The sequence below is a fragment of the Phalacrocorax carbo genome, chromosome 10 (assembly GCF_963921805.1).
Source record: "Phalacrocorax carbo chromosome 10, bPhaCar2.1, whole genome shotgun sequence".
Lineage (NCBI taxonomy): Eukaryota > Metazoa > Chordata > Aves > Suliformes > Phalacrocoracidae > Phalacrocorax > Phalacrocorax carbo.
The window spans coordinates 25495943-25513196 of NC_087522.1; the positions used below are offsets into that span (position 1 = coordinate 25495943).

The following is a 17254-nucleotide window of genomic DNA, read 5'->3' on the forward strand; positions in this document are numbered from 1 at the left end:
CTTCTATTTGTAGCAGAATTTTACCTCCAATAATTACAATCTACCTTGAGATGTTCCTGGGAGGTGTTTTTTCAGTTGGACACAGACATTTTTCCTCTCTTTCCACTCCTAAGTGGAACAGATAGCAATCCATTTTACTGGTTGTGCATAAAATTACTTTTTCTCAGTCAGAAAAAAAAAGGATTTTTGTGGTGGGGAAAAAGGCCTTAGTGTGCAGTTTGTATCTTGACTAAATTTGCTGAATATTTCTGGTACGATACACTACCATTCCCAGACACTGTAAGAACTTAATATTTATTCCTACAGATTATTCTCTAAGTAAGAACATCTGGTACATTTGGACCTTCGGCCAACAAGCCTTGATGAGTCAAGATCAGATCTACTGAAGTCACAGTACACCGCTAAGCTACATGCCATTCGGTCACAACAGCATACATCTCAACCTCAGAGGCTGAGCTCAGTTCGCTTTCCCATTTCCTAGTCCTTTATTCCAAGGTTGATTGTGGTCCATTAATTCCAGATTCTGAGACGTATGCTTAGAGGTTCATTCCCCTCCCTCCATTTTTTAATTGTACATTATCAAACAATATGGGATTATGAATAGCAACAGCATTCTGGAAATCGTTCCCATGTCCCTCCTTATAAGTGCACAAACACTTGGCAAGATGATTTAGGTATCAAGTCCTCAGAAAAGCATGACTGTTTTCCTTGGGGAAGCTCTAATCTTCTGCCTTTCATGCTATAACCTAGTTTCTTGATTTGTTTGCCAGATATTCTCCCAAAACAAACCCTCTTCTGTGTACAACACAAGCAAAGGACAGGAAGCAGCCTTGATTTGGCTGTGCTTAAGTGATACACAGCTCTTGGGTCCTCCAGAAACACACTAATACTTGCTCAAAATAGGAAAGAAACTTCAAGACTGTGGTTTCATATTCATCAGTAGTGCTACCTTAGAAAGCTCCCAGCCCTCTTTCCCCTACTCCCAAATCCTATGACCCCCATGAGTTGACACAGCCTTGCACAGCCTGGTAAAAAAAAAAAAACAGATCAGGGAAAGTGGTCCAGCGGGCTACGAGCAGTGAAAAGATGCAAAGCTGAAAGATATTCCAATTCCTCCTCACCCAGCCCAGTTTGATTCCTCCAACCGCTTCACTGCTTGCAGAACCACAGCCTCAGAGTCAAACTGACATAAGAAGTTGGGGTCATTTCCTGTTTAAGGCTTTTCAGGCATATTTACTACAGTTGCTCAAGAGTTATTTTCTTCTCACAGTCTGCTTACCAAATGTTTGTACATTTAGAAGTAGGATATGCATGCTACTGTGCTGAAAATTCTTATGAAAAGGAATAAACACAGTGAATTAGATCATTCTACACTTCAGTACAGTAAATGTTTAAAAATGTAACATTTTAATCTGGGAAAAAGCCACTGAATTCAGTATGCAGAAAAAAACCCAGCTCTTAAGCAACCAGTCACCATGGTTCAGTTCTTTACCCTTGCAAGAAAAAATTCTGTCGACTCCAAAATCAAGTTGTCAACTATCATTAGAGAGAAGAAAGGGGGGGAACACCTAGGCATTAGCACACCTGGCCCAACAATCACAGGGAACCTTTATGTCACAGCTTGCAAAGAGGATGCTCCCAAGTAAGTTCTGTACAGATTTTCTCCAAAGGTTATGGGGAAAAACACTTAAGCTGTTGGGTAAGTACAGCCACTGAAGCCAATTATGTATTTACAGAATTCTACCCAGCAATTTAGCTTGCTGCTATAAAGCAGCAAAAAGGAACACTCAATAATTATGATTTGAAGCTGGCCACAGCTAAACTATCCCAGGTCAGGAATCCGGGGTTTAACACTTGGATTTCTAACCAAGTCCAAGCTATGCTTCTGTTCTCAAATTTCTTGACCTTTGTGGTTACACGGTTAAATATCCATTTGCAATACTTCCTAAGAGATGGTACAGTCAGGACAGGGGAAAGGGTAGAAGAGTCATGGAAGCAGATGAGACCTTTATGAGCCGGGTTCAGACATGATACCCCTCATTAGACTAATGGTAACCATTTATTGAACAAACTGGCAGATAACAGGAACATGCATAATCTAGGACAAAACCAGGAACTAGATCCTCTCAGAAGGGGATTACATCTGAGAACTTTCACTCTCCCAGAATCAGACCCCAAATACAACAAATACGTCCTTTCAATTATGATAATGTTGTGTGCAGCACGTCAGAGGGGAAAAACACCAAGATTAGAGAAAGGCAGCTTCAACACAAAGATATTTTGGGCATGGAGAAGACAGGACAAGGAGTATCAACATACAGACTAAAAGGCAAAGAATTTAAGCTGAGCTTCTATTTACTATGTTAGCCAGTGTTTCATTGTGTTTTTTCTGTTATTCAATAAACCTGTCAATTCATTACAGGTAGAAATTATGAATGCTCAGACTGTCCTTATTGTATGTACACACTGTATGTAACACTGTGATGCTCTAATTTCCATAAGAGTGAATCTTTACATGATCCAATTGACAACTCATGTGTAAGATTCAGCCCATGTAGATCTTCCCCTTCAGCCTGCCACATATTCATTCAGGGAGAACAGGAATGGCCATTTATGCAGCTTATGTTTCCAAATAGCTAGCTCTGCCCTCCTTTGACTAACCAGACACTTAGCATCAGCGCTGCCATTTCGACATCAACTCTGGGGGAAGGCGGGATCGTGCCTCCTTTTGTGTTCATGCCCAAGGCCAGGCTTGTCAAACCAGGACGCACCACTGCATCAGTGGAGAGGGAAGAGCAAGCAAAATTCATATCCAGGTTCTGCAAATAAGGATCAAAAACCAACTCTTTGCTAGATAGACATCAGTCATTTAAAAGGCAAGATGAAGAAGGAAGAGTCAAGGTGCTAGCAAGGGGATAAAGCTTTTCATATTTAGATCGACAATTTCTCTGGCAACAATTCAGAATATAGGTCTGCATCAGCCCATGTAAAACAAGACAGTAGGTGTTTGCTTCCAGTCTTAATGAACAGAAGTTTCCAACAACAAAAGGCATCACCAATTAATGTACTGCACCAGTTGCAGCATCTATAAGTTGATCTTTCACCACCCTTTGACACCAATCCCTCACTAAGACTGTCTGTCCTAGTTTCAGCTGGGATAGAGTTAAACTTCTTCATAGTAGCTGGTATGGGGCTGTGTTTTGGATTTTTGCTGGAAACAGCAGTGATAATGCAGAGATGTTTTGGCTGTTGCGCTTACACTGGTCAAGGACTTTTTCGGCTCCCCGTGCTCTGCCGGGGGCACAAGAAGCTGGGAGGGGGCACAGCCAGGACAGCTGACCCCAACTGACCCACGGGATATCCCGTACCATATGCCATCATGCTCAGGATATAAAGCTGGGGAAGGAGGGGGGAAGGGGGGGGATGTTTGGAGTGATGGCGTTTCCCTTCCCAAGTCACCGTTACGCGTGATGGAGCCCTGCTCTCCTGGGGATGGCTGAGCACCCGCCTGCCCGTGGGAAGGGGTGAATGAATTCTGTGTTTTGCTTTGCTTCTGTGCGCAGCTTTTGCTTTACCTGTTAAACTGTCTTTGTCTCAACCCATGAGTTGCCTCACCTTTACTCTTCCGATTCTCTCCCCCGTCCCACCAGGGGGGAGCGAGCGAGCGGCTGCGTGGGGCTGGGTTGCTGACTGGGGCTAAACCACGACACTGTCATACAAGTACAATACAATAAAGAGGCCTATGCTCTACCATGAGCCATAGAAACTAAGTCTTCGGTTTGAATTCTCACCTTCCTTTTTTTCCAGGGAAAGCCTTTCCAAATTACTGGTAAGACAAAGTGAAGTAGCAGCAAGCCAGTGCCAAAAAAACTGGATGGTCTTGTCTCCCTCCATCCTTCCATCAGGTCTATACTTATCAGCTCACTGAAGAACAATTCTCTTCAGCTTGCCAATACCACACAACCAGTGGTTTCATCATTTTGCAGGTCTGTAACAGAACAACAAGCTGAACTGATTCATCCGGCAGAGATACACACAAACCTATCAAAGGGACAAGGGGGCAAGGCTGCTCTTGTGGGGCAAGGCACAGTTACACTAAATTATGCCTCACACGAAACCACACCCTGTGGGTCAAGGAAGCCCTGCAGCTAGAGGTCAAGCCACATATCTCTCTACCCAAGCAGGGTAGAGAACAATCCCCAGCAGTGACAACATCCTAGCACCCCTACCAAAAAAAACCTCACTGTCTCAGAGAGAAATCAAGTTTAGTGAAAGCAAAAGGCAACAGGAACAAAAATTCCTCTCATTCTGATATTCCAAAACATGGGCTTTATATTACCCTAAACTGTATTTTGAAGACAGTGTTTCCCATAAAGCAAGTTTATACTAAACCCTACTCCAAATCATTAATGTGCCCTTATAAGTTATTTGCAGTTACATTCCTAATGTCACCTCAACCAAGCCGCTGACTGTGTTCCAGGCAAGCCACATCTCCACTGTCCAGCCCATTGTTTAATCGTTCTAGAGTAGTATGTTTAATTTACAAAGTTTAAACAGGAAGAGAGGGCTAAATTTATAGAGATCAGGAACAGAGGAGAGGAAAAATGCAATTAATGATCCATAAGTCATTTCTTCTAGTGCCCTTGCAAGAAACATGGATCTGCAGGAAGGCAAGTGCGTGATAATTAGGGACAGTTGGAACATTGTTTATTGCCTACTAGCAAAGGCAGCAGTTCAGGCTTCCAAGGATAAATCAAAGTTCTTAACCAGATGGAAGACATTTCATTTTCAAACATCAGCCATACAACAATGGACCACAGAAACAAAGGAGCCAATTCACAACAGCAACAAGAAAACAAAATTACTAGAGATTTTAGAGACAAGTTCTCATCAAAATTTGCACTTACAAAGAGCTTCATGATGCATCAGAACTTGCACCACATCCCACCACGGTCAATTCAAAGACACTTTTATTGGCAAAACAAGCTCTGCAAGTGTTACCCACATGTAAGAGACAGCACACTTGAGTTTCTCCGAGAAGTGGATTCAACATATGAAGTGCCTGCCTCCGCATAGGTTTCAACAGAGGAGGGTACATAGCACGGAGAGTCCAATGACAGAAATGAAAATATCCCAAGGAATAATGTCTTGTTTCTAGTAAGGTAAGTTTTCCTGCTGTCTCTAATCTTCTTTTATATTTTACTCACAGAATATTTCCTTCCTGGTCTCTCCTTTCCCTTCTCTTTCCCAGACATTTACTGTTTGATCTGTGGTGTTCTCCCTGGATCCAGCTCAAAGTTGCACATACCAGTTCAGTATTTGGTAAGAGTCTGACTTGATTTCGCACATTTCATTTGGTACTATCTCCCAGCATAACAACTTCGGTCAATAACTTGTGGCAGTCTAGTTGGCTAGTAGGTTCAGACTTTTTTGTCACAGAAACTTGTGTTCTGGTTTAGATTCAGACTAGTTTCTCAAACAGATGGATTTCGGATTAAGTTATTTACTTCATTAGCCTCAAAAGTAGTGCCAAATCCCAGAAACATTGTTTTTGTAGGAATGGACAGTGTTTTAATTTGGGTTCAGTCTATGGACCTCTTACTACTTTTAAGCACAGACAGTTTTTGCTGCTTTGGCTGAGACAGCACTGAAACCAAGTCTTTTTATGCAAAGATCAGCAATGGAAATCCTTCCAGTTCTACTCTATAGCCATCACTGCACAGATTTCATGGATTTATTTCTATCATGTCTTTGCATTTCTGAAAATAGAAATGTTAACTTCCCTTTGGTTACAATGTAAGAACATGCAGAGCTCTGGAGTTCATTCTTGTGGGAGTCAAACATTTAATTTGCCATTAAATAGTAACGCAGGAAAATCTCAGCGTTGTATTCGGTTCTCAAACAATGAGTAGTTGAAATGTATCTTACTTGCTAGGGCTACTACATAGCCAGCACAGCCATGCTGGCACAGAGCCTTAGGCACGCAAGGGCTCCCGAGGCTGGTTAGTGTGGGGCTGCAGAGGAACCTTAACTGCATGGCCAACTCAGCCCAGCCCCATCCTGCAACAGGATAATTCTCTTCTTATGGAGTTACTCTCATTTCCCTCCTGTGAGCCACTCCCCTTCTACTTCTTTCTAAAGGGCACAGAGCATACAGCGCATACCTTAAAGAGTTCGATATGCAGCCCACAAGGTCAGAAAAGCTGGCTCCCTAGGCATATCTCGTCTTCTGTGGCATAACTCTGACGGCCCTCTTTCCTCACATTGCTTTAATAGGCAGTTTTAGCATTACACCACATTTATTTTAAGATCTTGACATACAGGATGCAGAGCATGTTGTTATGACATCGTTCAAGAAAAAGCCCAAAACAAACTGAGGTATCACTCCATGCCTTTCCCAGATTAACCTGCAGGACCAAGGCACTGCAGTGTATTAGCTAGTAAACGTGGGTGTTTTGGCAGCTGTCCCAGTCGCTTAATTGGAAGCTTGAGCTCAGAGGCTGTTTCACCTGAGCAGGTAAGTCAAGATGTACATACCAAAGATGTCATCTCTGCCTCACTCCCTTCCTTGTTCGAAGGCTTCTGTCTGAGTACTGTTCATTTTTTTCCTGCAACTGATGGATTGTACATAGGTTTAATTTGCCCTGTATCTCCCATTAGTTTTGTACCGTAACTGTGTCAGATTTGGCCTTGCGTACCTGGTTAAGCTAAACAGGAAGCTTTTGCCAAGTGTTTAAAGTAGGCAAGTGCCTGCCACCTCCTCTTCCCGCCGGTCTGTTCTAAAGCATCTGCAGCACAAAAATTGCTCATGGGTCATTTCTCAGAAAGAATCATCTAAGCTTCTCCCTCCAGTATTACCGTCATCAAGAGTTTGCTTCTCCAGCACAATCAAACAACAAAAAGTTACTACGGAGAAAAGGAAGTTACTACGGAGTATCACAGGAATTATCTTTTTTTTTTTAGACATTCCTTTCCAGCTTAAACGTTTGTTCCCAGACTTCTGAAGACTAACCATAATAAGCAATAAAGGAAGTATGAAAAAAAAAATTTTTCTAGGGACAGTTGACTGGAAAACTAAGGAATTAGCTTATTTTGTTCAAGTCGGGAATTTGTACTAAGAGCAACAGAAGATTACACCTCCTCATCTTCCAGTTCACAGGAGGTCACGAACAAGAGAAACAACAGGCTTCTCTTGTGAGTGGATGAGCTGCTTCAAGCCAAAGAAGTTTGTAGTGGAAGGCTGCAGAAGGCAGGGATCAACAAGGTTATTCTTCCCTGTTTGAGTACTGGTAGCATAGAAATTACTCAACATAACTGCCAAAGATGCAAAGTTGACAAATCTGCCCTTCCAGGGGAACTGAGGCACAGGCAGGGGATCCACCCGTTCCACAGATAAAAGAAACCTGGGCCTGGAGAAAAAAAAAAAAAAAAACACACACACACACAAAACAACCCACTACCAACCCCAACAAACATCCAAAAGGCCTAAAGGCCTTCTGTTGTTTAAGGTAATGCTGACTGCAGGTCGGAATTCTTCCTTACACTCAAAAATGCAGTGAACAAAGGCCTACAGACAGTATCGATTCACAAACAGCGACAGTTCAAACTGGAACAACACATGAGGTGACCACCCTTGTGGTGGAGACATCTTAGCCTCTCAGCAATCAGCTGTTCATGAGTCAACACCCCCTTGCAGCTGCCGTTCACCAGTACAGGAAAGAAGTCAGACCCAGGGGCAGCATTCCCTAAGGCCTGGCAAAGATAGCAAAGGGCCGTAACCTTACCAACCAGGCCAGTTCAGTCCTTCCCTGCTTCCAAGTCAACGCCCAAGAAAAATCCCTTCACCACTTTGACTCTGCATGGATACAGAGTCAAAGTCAATTCAACTCAATTCAACCTGCTCTTTCCTTGTATTAAACTTGGGTCTGTTTGCAATGATTGGTGCCTTTGTCAGGAGACCCAACCTAGTTTCCCACCTACTCCCACATCACGCTTCCTGAGGTTTAGACACTGAATACTTCTATTCAAGACCCATGACAAAAATGCAGATAGTCCACTAGCATTTCTCTTTGCTAAGGACTGTCCCCTCCAGCATCTTGGCTATTAAAGCCTCCAGAATGACAACCTCCAATCTACCTCCCTTTCCCATGCTGCAAGCTCTCCAGTTTTCTCCCACAGGCAGACCCATTATGTTTGTCCTCGTGCTAATAGGTACTATGCTGATCAAAGCCCTTTTTAAAAGGCAGCACAAATTAGATACATGTCCTCCAGCTGTAAGAAACTCAACTCAGGCTTTTCAAGAGTAACAGGCTTCAAAAATCACAGTGAGAACACCACAATCTCTGAGGCCTCAAAAACCTCATTTCCTAAATTTGTCAAGCCTGAAGAAGCTGCAAACTCTGAATCACAAAGAAAGGACAGCAGTAAAGCTGGCTTCCTCTTAACAAATGCAATTTTAATTCAGAGAATTATCCCACCTCCTTGTTCATCCTCAGGAGCTTGGAACAGAAGCAGGAAATTACAATCCTGCAACTTTTCATTTTTTCCCCTGCCCTCAGAGTTGCAAAGAAAGGATTTGACTATTCAGCAGTTAGGGAAATTTAGAACTAAAGTTGGGTGGGAGCACAAAGGGAAAAAAAATACAATGAAGGTGTGTCTTCATTTTATTCTAATCCTAGATCCCATGGGACATGGTTCTGCTACAGTGAACGGCTGCACCTTAGCTAGAACCTCTCCCAAACACTACCAACTGTCACCAAGTCAAATGAACTGCCGGAGCTGGAGATTCAGGGTAAAGGACCAGAGCGCCTATTTCCGTCCAACCTCCTTGCATAGTCACACAATGCTGCCTCTGAGCCTTTCAGAGAAGGGGGCTGAGAGCATCACATGTTTACATTTTAACAGTTCTCACTAGAGACTCACTCCTTCACATAGCAATTCTTAATGGAGAAGAGGAAAAGAAGTGGCCTCCTTTCCCAGAAAGGTGTTTATTTTCTGCCACCAGTCTTGTTCTGTACCCAGACTCCTTTCCAAACCCAGAGTAATCTCCTATACTCCCTTTATGCATTTTTCCAGGCAACCATCTCAAAACTCCTACTTTCTCTCTTCAACTCTGCCCTCCCATTTCACACACTTTTCCAGGCAGGACTGTCCTCCAAAATATCTTCCTGGACATCCCACTCAAAAATCCTTCTGGCTGTATGTGCTCCCAAGCTTGACAGGTCCCACATTCCACCACTGCAGATAGCTCCATCACCATCTCCACATTATGCCAATAGCCGTCTCCCTTTCCACCTCCGGCCCCATTACTAAGCTCCTGATATTTCATAAAATCACCCACTAGGTCAGGGACTCCGCTGCTGAGGGTCCCTAACAAGTTGTCACATCCTGCTTTAATATAAAATAAGTCTTTCCCTGCCTCAGCAGTTAAATACTGCTCAGTGCTCACCTTCACTTTCAAAACTTCCATGTTTTAAACTACCTAATTAACAACTCTTTCTGCCATCAGATCCTATATAATTACTCCACTTGGATCTCCTTACACAGCTCTTCTGTTCCTTTGCCAGCTTGGCTCTCATTTCCAAAATGCCTATCTTTGCTTCTGTTAATATCTGTACTCCTGTATCCCCTTCCCTTCTTCTCGGTATTTACACTACTCTTGCATCTGGTTCCTCATCCTTATTTCCCCAGTTGCCAACTTTCAGTAGTCTTTGGTGCCAACTCCTAGCCAAAAAACTCTCTCTAGCCTTCTTATAAGAAGTGATTGGAATTAAAAACTTTCAGAAGCTTTTCCCATTAAACCAAAGCTAAAGGAAGTTTAATTAAATGCTATGCAATTTTAATATTGGACCTTATCTATCCCACTTGAATTATTGCATCCCTGGTCCTTATCAGATGTTGGACGTCTAATTCAGACTCCAAACCCTTTGGGACAAACGTAGCCTCTTCCTCCGTGTTCCACAGAGCCACGGCACTTAGGCCAATCCTTAAGGTAAGAAAAATACCTCAGAAATTCAAAGAACTCGATTTTGCCAACAGCAGTGCCACCCCGTACACCGAGACTTGGGAACGACCAGAGAAGTTAAAAGTACTCACTCTTTGAAACTTCAAAAGGCAAGAATAGGGTTCCCGCCTCCCCCTCCCCAACAGAAGTCATGTCTGACCATGCCTGAGAAGAGAGGAACTGGGCACAGACTGCACTGAAAGAGTTTTTCCATGGTATCCCTAGCCCCTTCCTGCGTCAAGTTTCCTAAGCCATCACTTATCCCCTTCGAAACAGCAGGAGAGTCACTTCTTTTTTCCTTCCCTCTCCAGAAGGAGCACAGCAGAAATAAACCTCGAATGATAAATTACGTACCACCTTTGTGAGGCTGCCTCTTGGGCAGACGGGAAATTTTTCTCCCAACGCCTTTTGTTCCCAGCTTTGATCCCAGTCTTGGATCCGCTCTGTTCAGCACTCCCTCGGCCTGGAGGTGAAGGGAGAGCTGACACAGGCCAAGTTCAGGCTTACTGCAAGTCACAGTCAGATCTTCCATTAGCCTTCTCCCCTCCCCCTTCCCCACTGGAACTCTCCTTGAGTTTGAAAAGATCCTATTAAACATTTTCCAGAGGGCCTTAACAGAGGATACATTATTTTGATGGATGCTGGGACTAAAGGAGGAGGATTTCTAAGTACAGTGAAATAATGGAGTTTGTTCTAACGGGTTTAAGGGATGCCCAGGGGCACCAAGTAAGCTCCTTCTCTGCAAATCAAAAACACAGAAGACCAGAAAATGGAGCCGAACAACTAAACGCCAGGAAGCGGGGAAATCGGGCTCTATTTAACTGCTGCTCTTGGTTACAGCCAACTTCAGGCTGCTTGGAAAAACAGCACACACACATCACTGGCACAAACTTAACAGGAGAAAACAAAGAGACAACAGGGGTCAAACTGGGGGTGGCAAGTAGGAGAAGGATGCAAGGCTGGGTCCCCACCCCCTACCAGAGAGTCGGATCAATTATCCTTGAATACTAACAAGATTTCTGATTAAAGAACTGCTGCTATGCAATAGAAACAGGAAGCTCCAGCAGCCGGGAGGGGCTGTCAGGCGGTAACAAAGAGACACAGAAGACTATGCCCTGCTAGGGCACACGGAGGAAGTCACCATGCTGGTAGCCAGGAGAGGGATCTCCCCTGCCTGGAGTCACAATAACGTCTCACTGCTGGTAGATTTAACTCCAGGAGTAAAACTTCACCTTGACACTCAGAATATGAGGTCTGCTTTCAGGCAAACACATTCTCTGCTGGAAGCTTTGTTGGACAACATTTCTTCGAAAAACCTCATCACTATAAATACAGGGAGATGAATTTTACTCTCATCCTAACCCATTCAGGGGAAATAGCTGGTGCTTCTTCATTCTGAGTATTGCAACATCAGAAAGTTGCTATTAACATATAACAGCTTGAGACAAGGGTTTACACTGTCTTCTGGCATATGTTTTTTGACAAAACTGTGATTTGCAGTACAAACATTTAATATGCATATACAATACTGTCCATTAATGGTTTGTGACTTGATGACTGGTGGGTAAACACAGAAAAATCTAGTGACCCAAGAACCACTTCAGGAAAAGCAGAAGATCTGTTATTACTTTTCACAACCAGAAGTTGTGCTAACATTAAGCATCCTCCTATCGGCAAGCATCTCATCGCTTCAGAATTGGGCTCCCGACTATTCAATACCCTTTTTTCCTTTTCCTCTATTTTAAACAACAAACATAACTCCTTGGTATGAGGAGTTTCAGTCACCCACAATTTAGCAAGGCAAAAGTCCATAACCATCAGCTCCATTTGATGTTAATAAAGTCTTCATAAAGACTTTTTTCTGTGCCCTTGCATAGTGAGTCTGCTTTCATCTGGGCTCACAGTAGCTGAGATGGAGTTCTGCTCCTCACAGAAATACTGACTGCAGCTTGAGAGCCTCTCAGACTAAATACACAGCATTTAGAATTGAATACTTCAGCACTTAACAGGCAGTTCTGCATAGCAGAGGCAAAAAAAAAAAAATGCCTGGAAAGCTGAAAAACCTGAACACAGGCTCACCCAGAACAGGATGGCAGCCAAATACTCCCAAGGTAACAGTCCCAGAGAGACCAGATACACAGCATGACTAAACCACAAGCATATGGAATCACAAGCCCCTGGATCCATGTAGTTACTATCTTTTATTACAGGGAAACGGAAATCTACAGGGAAGACAATACAGAGAGGAGAGACTCAAGACGCATTATAGCGCTCGGTCTTCACGCAGAAGAGACAACAAAATCCCCTAATAGAGTAATGCCTAACGTAACAGCCACGGCAAAGAGCCACGGGCACTACAGATGCAAAAAGCAAGAGCCTAACCATCAAGCACATCAGATTCACGGATGACAATTACAATTAGCCTTCCCTGCCACGATTTGTGTGAAACACAGATAGCCACCAAATACAGTAGGCCAATTAATGGAGTGGGTTTGCTGCCTGCCAGAGCTCCGGCTCTGGATGTTACATCAGGTAAAGCCAGACATCTTAAAAGATGGTCAGTTTAAGTATGCGCACATATATACATACATATATCCTTGCTATGTAACCCCCTTTCAGACAACATCACAAATAGCTAATGTGGAAGTAACAGAGGACTAGAGAAATAGCATCCACTTTTCTTATGCCTCTTAACAACAGTTTACTTACCAATTCACCCCTTCCAACAGAGAGTCAGTAAAATTTCTGCAGTTTTATGAATCTTTTGATCACCAGCAAGTGAAACAGAAGTATTATTATAAAGAGAAATAGCCACAAAAGTCACAAGCAGCAGAGGAATTCAACGAAGGTGCAGGATGCGCATTTTTTAAACCTATTTTTAAAACCGTGACTGCTTTTCAAGATAACATCTCTTTATCAGCTTTTATAAGTGTTATGAAGCATATATACCATCGTGTTCAATGGTACATTGCATTCTAGGGCAAATGGAGTTGGCCTTGGGCAAGACAATTTCTACTTCACTTCCAACATTTACAAAACAAGGATAATATTTGCCTATTTCACAACAGTGCAGGAAGATTCAAGAGGACTATCAGACTACAGATCTTTCTCACAGAATGAATGTTTTAATTATTTTTCAATGTTAATTTCACCAGTCTGAAGAACTACAGGTTTTTAGAAGTTTTTTTTTTTTAAAAAAGATACAAATCACTTCACTTTCTTTTTCTAGTTAACATACAGCAAGTACTGCCTTCTGGTTTGAACTACAAACAACTGGATAATGTTTATATCCAACCACATTTTCTTCTGTAACTTCAATGAACAGAACGTAGACCAACAGCTCCAAGTTTTCTGAAATCCCATTTTGTGGCCCACATTAACAGAATATCCCTCTTAAAGGTTCACAAGACACTCTGGAAATGCAAATATTTTACATAACTAGCACCTATTGATTTGGTTGCTGCATACACCCACACTCCCAGGATGCACGAAGGGATTCTCTGTTGCAGAAAGCAGCGCTAAAGCACACAACTGAAAGCTTCTGGAAAGAGGATATAAAATTTCTTATCTGCACTAAATAAATGAAATTATATTGTTAACTTCATACTGGGAGATTTACGCTTTATGCTTTTCCACTAATGCTACCATGTTTTAGCAGACACAGAATTGTTAAAAACCAAACAAAATAAAGCAAAACAAAAACCCCAACGCTACCACTTGTCAGCCTCCTGCAGCACCTTTACCCTTCATTTTAGAAGAGTTACTGCCTTTACCACTCTGACAAAAAGAAACAGTCAAGATAATTCAGGGTGATCATGATAGCTGTGAATATCATCCAACCTGATCAACAGCAAACCCAGGTACCCTCAGCACACCCAGGAAGCAGAATTTTATCAGCTCCCAAGTTGACAAAAGGAAAACGGGCATTTTGCACTTGGCCGAGAGCTGTAGAACCAACAGCAAGGCCAAGCACACGTAGTGGAGAGCACAATTCCCACTGCAAACTATTCTTCTATAGAGGTATTGCATTCAGGTTTGTGACTCTAAAATGTAGTCAAGCTGTTTGGGGAGCGAAGCTCTGATATTAGCCATGTATTTTTCTGGCAGAGCTCCAGGAGCCAGAACGGCAAGCACATAACCCCAGACAGGTTCTGTGACGCTGTATTTATACTAACGCAGACCATGACATCAGGCCCTTCTTCATCACCACACACCAGCAGTGCATGCCATCAGTTTTAAATTCTCTCTGTACACGCGTTTTTACCTGTAACGCCCTTTTCCAAGAGCTCAAGAATCTTGCAGACCTCACCTCTTTTTTTGTTTTGGCACAGTCTTCTCCAGTTGTAACTGCCACTACCCACCAAAAGATGGTCAAAGGTCAATCCTGCAGACTTGTTTGCTTTACCCGCTCCCATGCCAAGGTGCGGTGGTAAATCACAAAGCGCTTCTAACAATTTACCTGTTTGACACTGCAAGTTCTGTGGCTCTGGATGCTCTATGACAGTTAAGCCATACACCATCCCTTCAGGTACTTCCAAGGCACAACAGTGAAAAATTTCTAGATAAGGAGCACCAACTCATCACGAACTTTGGCATCTTCTCTGCCCCCTCCATCCTGACACCTCCTCATTTTTTTTTCCTTGCTTCAAATAGGGAAAAAAAAATTGCTCAGGAATTGTGTTCTTATTGTAAAGCGTATCTTCCCATGAAGGAAAGAGAGTGCTTACTTCTGGAAGCAGTTGGCACGTCCAATCATAAATTCACATACATTTGACAAGAGGATACAGGAAAGCGCACTGATGGGAGAACTACTTGAAAGAGGCAAACTGCCATAAAAAGCATCCTGGAGACATCAAGGCACAACCACCTACGAGCAAACCTGCACTTTACAATCAGACATCCCCCACATGGCTGTTAACAGCCCAGACACATTAACTAGGAGCACCTGGGTAACAGCCAAAATAAAACACGTCCGGATTCACACCTACATTAAGATCTGTGCTTTAGATCCTTCTCAATCCTAGACGGCACTTAAGTATCTGTGTGGCACCTGGAATTTAAGAGTGCTTCTGGTTTCTAAAAGGAGATCATCTGATATCCAAAACTGCAGCCCTCTACTCAGCCCTTCCAAGTCGGTTTAGCACCTTCTTCAAAGCTGCCTGCAATTAGGCTTCTTGTTAGAAGAGAAATAACATTGCTTGAAACCCAAGCGCCATGTGATTGTGCCCCAGAGGCGACACTCGCAGGACGGGGGGGGTCAGCGGCACTACGGCAAGTGCTTCCTGTCACTCCGGGGGAGCACAAGAGAAAACGGATGGATGAAATCATGCAGCAGCTGCCGAGTGGGCAACGGGAGAGAAACGAGGTATCTCCTCTCCGCACCCCTCCCCCAAAAGCCTTCCGGCACTTTTTATAAACAATTCCGCCAACCTTTCAGGTGTTTTCCCTTCCACCGGCCGTGCCTGGAAAAAGAAAGTACTGCCGCACTAAGGGGAAGAAAAAGCAACTTCTTTTCAGTCGATAGAGCAACCGCAAAGGTGAGTTTCCACGGGGGAGACTTCGTGGAGCTCCTTCCCCGCTGGCGAAGACCCCTCCCCTCGTCCCCCCCGCCCTGGTTTTGGTCCGTCCCTCCCTCCCTCCCGCCCGGGCGCGGCGCGGGGGGACCCCCACTCCCCGCCGAGGCCAGGCAGGTAGCCCGGGGCTCCGCGGCGGAGCCGGGTTTGTAGCTTTAAGGGGCCCGTAGCGGCGGGTACGCGTTTGCATTCCTGCTCCGGAGCGGCGGCTGTCCCGACACGCCGGGCTCGGCAGCCTCCGAGGCAACCTGCGCTCCCGCCCCGCCGCTCGCACCGCGGGAACAAAGCCCGCCGTTCGCCGCCGCCGAGCTCCCGCGGGGGGCAGCGGCGCGGACCCTCCGCCACCCGCCCGGGGACCCGCGTCCCGGCCTGCCGAGACTCCCCGCCGCGGGACGGGGAAAGGCGAGAGCCCCGGCGGGGGCACGGAGCCTCGTCGGTGAGGCGGGGGCGGGCAGGTGAGGGGGCGGCAGGGCAGGGCTCCCCGCCGCCGAGCCGAGCCCCCCCCCGGTGCAGAGGGCGCTTACCTCCGGCGCGGAGCAGCGCTCCCAGCAGCGGCAGCAGCAGCAGCAGCCGCGGAGGAGCGGGCAGGAGGCAGCCCCCGCCGCGCCACCTCATGGTGGCAGCGCCCCCGGGGCCGCCCGCAGTCACGTCCCGGGCTCCTCCTGCTCGCAGCACCCCGACCCCGCCGCCGCTCCCTCGGCGAGCTCCGGGTCTTGGGGGGTCGCTCCCCGCTCCGCCCGGCCCCGGCCCAGGCCCAGGCCCGGCCCCGGAGGAGGAGCCCCGCCGGGACAGCCCCCGCCCCGCTTCCCCCCCGCCGCTGAGGCACTTCGCAAACTTTCGGCGCGGTAGAGGCGGTCCCGGGGCTGCGGTTTTGCAGCCAGACACACACCCACACACCCGCCCCCGCTCCCCGGCACTGCGGCGGGACCCCTCGGGTCGCCCCGGCCCCCCTCCGCCCTCGCCGGGGTGCGGGTTCCTCTCCCGCGGTCCCAAATCCCAGCTCCCGCAGCGCCGTCAAGGAGCATCGCCCAGGGCTGCCCGGTACCCTCCGGCGGCCGAGCGCTTCCCGGCTCGCCCCGGTGGCCTGTGAGCATCGCCAATGCCGCATCCCCGTTGGCCAAACGCCCTTCAGAAACTGGAAGCCTCTAAGCCCCTCATTCCCGAGCCGTTTCCCCAACATACATGTTGCTATCTAAGAGAAACGTCTGACTTTTATTTTTTCCTCCTCCTTTCATGACAAGCGTTCTGATATTTGGTGTTTTCCTCCTAGCCACAGTGCCTGGAGTCAGCGGATTATGTATGAATCTCTGATACCCTAAAAAAAAACCCCAAAAAAAGAGCTAGGGTCGTTGCCTGCAGGAGTAGAAATTATCACTTGGGCAATCGTCTTCTGTGCCTCCTGATTTCTGTGCTGCATTTAAAAGCAGGCAGGCTTTCACCAGACATCATCGTTAAAGCCAGTTTTGTGATCCTCTGCGGCATGATTTGACATTTTAACACGTAGGGTTGGCAATGCAAGAAACTGTTGTTAAATAATTAATCTCAGTTTATTTCAAAGTATTAACTTGAAGAGAAAGCTGATTCAGATAGTCCAAACCCTGGACCACAGGGGAAGATGGGGAATTTTGTCAAATTGACACCAAAGGGCCGGTGACAGGAATGGTCTGATTTAAAGCCT

The 17254-nt window shown here is 45.5% G+C and overlaps 1 protein-coding gene across 2 annotated transcripts in view; it reads right to left on the bottom strand.

The window, feature by feature from the left end:
• LRP4 (LDL receptor related protein 4) overlaps window positions 1–16337 on the bottom strand; it is an 82996-nt gene extending 66659 nt beyond the window's left edge. For both annotated transcript variants that reach the window (XM_064462586.1, XM_064462585.1), the window contains exon 1: window positions 16101–16337. In XM_064462586.1, coding sequence (XP_064318656.1) covers window positions 16101–16191 — 91 coding nt within the window. In that variant the 5' untranslated portion in view covers window positions 16192–16337. The remainder of the gene's footprint in view (window positions 1–16100) is intronic.
• Between the last annotated feature and the right edge of the window lie 917 nt (window positions 16338–17254).